This window comes from Branchiostoma belcheri, unplaced genomic scaffold, assembly GCF_001625305.1.
Source record: "Branchiostoma belcheri isolate BF01 breed outbred unplaced genomic scaffold, Haploidv18h27 scaffold116, whole genome shotgun sequence".
Taxonomy (NCBI): Eukaryota; Metazoa; Chordata; class Leptocardii; order Amphioxiformes; family Branchiostomatidae; genus Branchiostoma; species Branchiostoma belcheri.
Window position 1 is genome coordinate 1032523 of NW_017802558.1, and position 6278 is coordinate 1038800.

At 44.5% G+C, this 6278-nt stretch overlaps 1 protein-coding gene across 2 annotated transcripts in view; it reads left to right on the forward strand.

Annotated features, from left to right (window-relative positions):
• The window catches only part of LOC109462432 (synaptotagmin-4-like), a 39071-nt gene extending 33325 nt beyond the window's left edge, over nucleotides 1-5746 (forward strand). For both annotated transcript variants that reach the window (XM_019758986.1, XM_019758987.1), the window contains exons 2-6: nucleotides 1171-1885; nucleotides 2689-2842; nucleotides 3300-3465; nucleotides 3946-4070; nucleotides 4496-5746. In XM_019758986.1, the coding sequence (XP_019614545.1) occupies nucleotides 1171-1885; nucleotides 2689-2842; nucleotides 3300-3465; nucleotides 3946-4070; nucleotides 4496-4753 (1418 nt within the window). In that variant the 3' untranslated portion in view covers nucleotides 4754-5746. The remainder of the gene's footprint in view (nucleotides 1-1170; nucleotides 1886-2688; nucleotides 2843-3299; nucleotides 3466-3945; nucleotides 4071-4495) is intronic.
• Nucleotides 5747-6278: the final 532 nt, after the last annotated feature.

Below are 6278 nucleotides of genomic sequence, written 5' to 3' on the forward strand. Positions count from 1 at the left end.
GCCATTCTGTTGCCTTTCAAGTTTAATATAGGACCTAACTTTTCCTCAACGGTGTGCATACATTCCACGCTATGGTAGGATGTGTAAATACTAAAATCCTTGACCCTGAAATAAATTGAGTGAGTCCTAATGGGAATATATTTATGTTTACCAAAGAAAAACATACTGTTTTTGCTCTGTCTCCCCTTCTTCTTCTTCTCCAAACCAGTAAGGCCAATGACCTGAACCAGACGTCTATCACCATGGTAACTAGAGTTAGGTTACATCATGTTGCAATTTTTGCTTTTAGCATTCCATATAGGACCTAAGTCTTCCTCAACTGTGTATATTTACGCGTACATTCCACGCTGTGGTAGGATGTGTAAATACTAAAATCCTTGACCCTTAGATATAAATTGAGTGAGTCCTAATGAGAATATATTTATACCTGTTTCCATGCCATACAGTGCATGTATTCCTGTCTTTTGTTCTTCCCCTTCATGCGTGTTTACCTTCCTTATTCACAAAGTCATGTTTAACCACTTCAACTAAAAAGCTTACAGCGTACGGACTGTACATAATACATGGCAACCAGAAGTACGTCTCCCTGGCAAAGTTAATATGTAAATACGATAATGGTTATGGAGTATGTGTATTGAGTTAAAAATAGGACATTCGTCGTGGTATATTTTTGTATTGTCGTTTTTATAATCAGCCGAAAGTATGACAATGCTTCTTTTTCCTTGTAAGTGACATCGTATATAAATAGATCTTGCTATATATTAGGTCTTATTCTATACTTCTTTTTTGTACTTTGTTCCTTTGTTGTTACCATACTTTGTACCACGTGCAAATTGTCGTGCAATAAAATTCTGTACCAATACGAAAACCCTATTAACCCCCTTAGCAATCGGACAGAAGTACATGTAGTTGAGATATGCTAAGTACTCTCTACGTATACATCTTTTTACATGTTTTGGGGCGTTTCAATAGGTCTTGTACTAGTACTGGTATGATATTTTTAACGCGAGCAGATTTTCAGGTGGCAATTGGTAACTGCCTGGCAAAATGAATACAGCCTGGCCAATTTTGATACTGTCTTTGCAGCCACCGAAAGATCTACTTGGAGATTGTTTTGTGTGCTTAGTGTTGGAGATATTTTATTGACAGACTACATGTCTCTCCCTCCAGCCTATGCCCAGACGCTGATCGCGGTTGGCGCGGCGGTGTTGTGCTTCCTGTTGCTGCTCGGCTGCACCATCTGCTGGCGGCTGCGAGCCTGGAACCGGCGGGCCAAGGCGCGACAACCCTCCGAGCGCCTGTCCGTGTCCCTCCAGGGCACCCCCTTCGGTCCCACGTCCTCGTCCAGCATCAAGTACACCCTGGACCCGCCGGACGTGCCCGCCGGGTTTGTCTCCTCCGTCTCCTCGGTGACGTCCACCCCGTTCCTCCCGCCCTCCACGCCCGACCCTGCCGAGGCGCGGGTGAAGCGGTTCTCCTGCCCGGACCCTCCCTCCGCCGAGCTGCTCGGGAAGAGAGACAATCTCCGGCGGAGCAGGACGCTCGAGTCCGTGGAGGACGGTCTGATTGAGGAGTCGTCCTCGGCGGTTGACGCCGACCCGCCCCGAGGCCCGCTCCCCCCGGTCTCCGGCAGCAAGACCACGCTGCACTTCAGCCTGTTCCACTCGGCGTTCGATCACACCCTGACCGTGACCATCCTCGGAGTCAGTAACCTGCCGCGGACCTTCAGCATGGAGAGCGCAGCCTTCGTCAAGATGTGGCTGCTGCCCTCCCACCAGGAGCCCGTCCAGACTACCATCCGCAGGAAGTCCTTCAACCCGCAGTTCAACGAAAGTTTCAAGTTCAAGTCCATGGAGAGGGAGGACATCAGTGGCTGCCACCTCAGGTAACTGTTCAAGAATTATCATGAAAGTTCATCTGTGTTGGTATACGTAATTACATGTTTGAAGTTCAAAGTTTAGTTCCAACACAAGGGATTGCTCTCATTTTGAGCTTTCGACCAGTCATTCTGGTCTTCTTCAATATACTTGTCACGTGGCTTCTCTGAAGTGTGACGTCAACACTGGGTCAAAGGTATCTGGACATTCTGTTTCACGTGACACTGTAAGAATACTGGGCACCGAACTACTTCACGAGAGGAATGATAGAGGCTATATTTACATCAGGGCCCATCACCCTTCACTCAACCGCGAGGGAGGCCGACATCGTTTACCAGATACCTTTGTCCCAGTGTTGACGTCACACTTCACAATAGTCTTAGTGAGGAATTTTGTGTTAGAATAAGTATATCACTAGTGCGAAACGTTCCTGAAGTTGACAAACACTTCATATCATTTAAAGGTATCTAGTGCAGTTTTTAGGGCTTGGAAACCTGATTTTTTTAGTCATTTATCTACATACTAAGTTGAAACCACACTACCCAATTGACCCTCATGGAGCAAAAATTCCCAAAATTCTGACGGAAAATGGTTATTGGAAGGGCCCTGGGCTTATTTTTAAGGTACCACCCAGAAAAAGGACTCATCTGCAGTTTTAAAAGCCAAAGTATGAAATGCTGACTCAAATGTGCTAATGTGAAGCAGTATGTGTCAATATCACGAAGATTGCCTTATTCAGAATTATACCAGTTTTGCTGCCCTAAAATCGCATTCGATGCCTTTAAGTTTGGTGTGATCTGCCCGTTTGTAGATTTGCTGTGTACGTGAAGCAGCTGTGGGATAAGAAGGACGGGTTCGTGGGTGAGGTTCTGTTCCCGGGTGCGGAGTGGGAGCGCAGGGACGTGCCCACCACCTTCAGTAGGGAACTCAAGTCGTCCAAGACCAAGGGAGAGAAACTCAGGAAGGTCAGTCTACTCCGTAAGCCTGTTTGGGGAAAAACAACTTGCATGAATGTTCGTCCGTTTCCAAAAAAAAAAAGGTTCGACCATACTGTAAATCGTACAAAGCAACTACAAAATTACCAAATATATATATGCCGAAGATTGCAAAAAAAAAAATATTGGAGAACGATACTTATATCTTAGAACGCCAAAATCAATTCCAAAGGAAAATAAGAAAATGTGAAGAAATCAAAATTTCTATCATTTGTACCATATTCTCTGTGTGTTTAGTCATTTATTCAACCTTGATGGCCACCTAGATTTCATAATGAAGGCAACATTTTTTTCCATGCACACTTTGTTTTATTCGCACGCTCGCATCCGTTTTGAGGTTTCCAGAGGATGTCATCCATGTAATCAAATCAACATGGCCTTATAAACCACATTAAGTGTCTTCAAGTGCCTTCTTACTTTCTTGTAGATCTCCTCTTCGCTTGACCTGGAGGATCTTGACGAGAAGGCGAAGTCGTGCGAGTTGTTCGTGCTGCTGCAGTATCAGGCCATGTCCAACAGGATGAAGGTCCTCATCAGAAAAGCGGAGAACCTCACCAAGAAGAAGATGTCCCTTCCCGTACCTGGGACAGCAGGTAACGGATCTGTTCTGAAACAAGACTGGTAATGAAAACATACATTGCCATGGCGACGGTGGTTGCTGTTAGAGTTATTGTTTGCATGGCACTGCCATCATTTCATGATTTTGAGGAAGCCTTGGTACCTGTAAGTCTAGACAGATACAGTGCACTCCTTCCCTGAGTGTATAGTGAACGAGCCCCGGAATCACAGAAAGTAGGGCCATCGGGGCAGAGAGGTCTTCCCAAGGGTTTCCAGGAATGTGGGCATAGATGTGGGTCAGAGACATGCCTGTGCACGTTCCATTCCTGTGGACAAAATGCCTGTACCATTCCTAGAATTCTTGCAAACTGCACACAATACTTTACCATTAGGCTCTTCCCCGAGACGTCGCCAAAAAAACGTCGAATTGATACAGTAGCTTTGAATCTCTTTCTGGTAAATTAACGGGATAGCAGGGGTGCTAACCAATGGTTGATATTTTGTTCGTCATACAGATCACTACATCATAGTCCGTCTGCTCCACCGTGGGAACGTGAAGGAGACGAAGGAGACCAAGTCAGCCAGCGGCGTCAGCCCGGTCTGGAACCAGCCCTTCCTGTTCGACATTCCCTCAGATCAGGTCAGAAACAACTTAGCTGCCTTACTAAGCTGAGAGTCACAAATACACTTTTAACTGCGCATGCCAATGTCGTACTTTGGAGCATGGTTAGTATAAAGACATATGTCTTTGAGACTTGTTTTTTTGTCTCAACAAAGGATACGATCTTCTAATAGTGCACAGCAGGGCAGACGTTTATTCTTGCTTCCTCTATGCTTTCCTTGGTGCTGAAACGCCTTCTGATGTTTTCGTTTACGTTATGCTGGTAAATTCTATCTTTAGTACTCTTTCACACACTCAGAACCGTCCCCCAAACAGCAGCCGACCAAGGTTGTAGAATGTTTAACGCGTTCTTTTGCCGGTCATCCTACAACCAGCCGCCCAGAGAAGGTTTGTACCCGCCTAACTTACACGGACCTCTTCCCGTTCCGTCTCCCCGCCCTCAGGTCGAGGACTACTCCCTGGAGTTCGTGGTGATGCGGGGCAGGATCTACACCCGAGACGGCGTCATCGGCAGCGTGCTGATCGGCCCCGCGGCCCCTCCGTCCGGCGTGGCGCACTGGAACGAGACGCTGCAGCCCCGCGCCCGGGAGAGCGCCCGCTGGCACACCATCCAGCCCGCCTCGGGCAAGTTCAGCCCCAAGAGGAAACTCTCGAAAGAATCCTACACGAAAGCAGAGTTTAACTTCAGCGGCTCAAACTAGGTCAGGTATATAACGTTCATATATATATACGAGAACATGTCTCCGGAAGGCATGTGGAATTCTTTCAGATACCGTGGCCAACAAGTACAACGTATTTAATGAAAATTAAACAGTTCTCCAACTCAAGACACGAAAAATAACTAACCAGAAATTTTCAACCGAATCACTTAGTCTTCATCAGCTTTATGATCTGAGTGCGGTGGACACGTGACTTTTACCCACGCGTGACGTCAGACGTCAGCACTGGGTCAAAGTTCGTCGGAAGTCGGTACCGCCCCCCGTCCCGGTTGAGTGAAGGTTGGCATCGTGCCTTTAGTTGGAGAACAGTTTAATTTTCATTATGCATTTTACCAACTCAGATAAACTTTCATGCTAGATGCAACGTAATTGTAACACTGTTGGCGTATAATATCTTGGGATTCTTACTATTTATATGGGGGAAGTAACACCTACTGGCTTGTACACAAATGTTCATTACTTCTGAACCTAACATACATAGTATGAATCCCAAGATGGTTTACTTCTGAATCAATACTGTGACAATATGTACCTGTCAGCCACGGTACTCAGAAGACATATAAAGTACTACATGTATCAACTTTTATAGGCAATTGCCAGAAACAAGTGTGGCATATTTTGAGTCTGTGAGCCTGCCTGTGAAATTGTGAGTTGTCAAATTGTTGCTGCCGATATTCCACGCACAGTTAAAAAACAATTAAGAAAGGATTTTGTGAATAAAACTAAGTAAGCAACTTATCTTTGTACTCTTGGGTGCTAGCTACAAGTACAAAGGAAAAAAAAACAACATCAGAGATCAATAAAAGTATATCTAATTGATCAAGAACTATTAGAGTAGAGACTGTAACTTAGCCACTCTATATCTAGTTTCACTTGCTACAAGTTAATCTGTAATTATGTTTACCTTCACAGAAGGAAAACATGTTGTTTTTGCTCTGCTTCTTCTTCCTCGTCTTCTCCAAACAAATAAGGTCAATGACCTGAACCAGATGTCTGTTACCATGGTAACTAGTGTTGGGTTAGATCATGTTGCAGTTTTATAGCAGGAGGGATTTAGACTCCGTTTAGTCACCATATATTATGAATGTGTTTGAGTAAGAATTAACAAAGCAGACCATATGCGAAGGTAAACATTATGCATTTGCTTTGCAAATGTTATCTTTCTAGTTTCCATTCTGTCCTACCGACCACCAAAGGGGACCATATTTGGAATGTTACATATCCATATCACAATGAAAACAATGCTGATGTACAGGTTGTCTTGATATAAAGCCCAAATCAAAGGAAACAAGCCTACATGTAATGATGTATGCCCCTTGAACCTGTCTAGAAGCGAACCTACCAGAAAGCAGAAAAACTAGAAGATGAAGGAATAGATTTTCTGCAAAACTACGTATTTTTGCTTGATAATATTCATTTCATTTAATTCGAAACCTTTTAGCCCTGCTGGGCTAATCTTCCAAGGCTCAAATACATTTAAAAGTACATAATACATAGCACAAAAAGT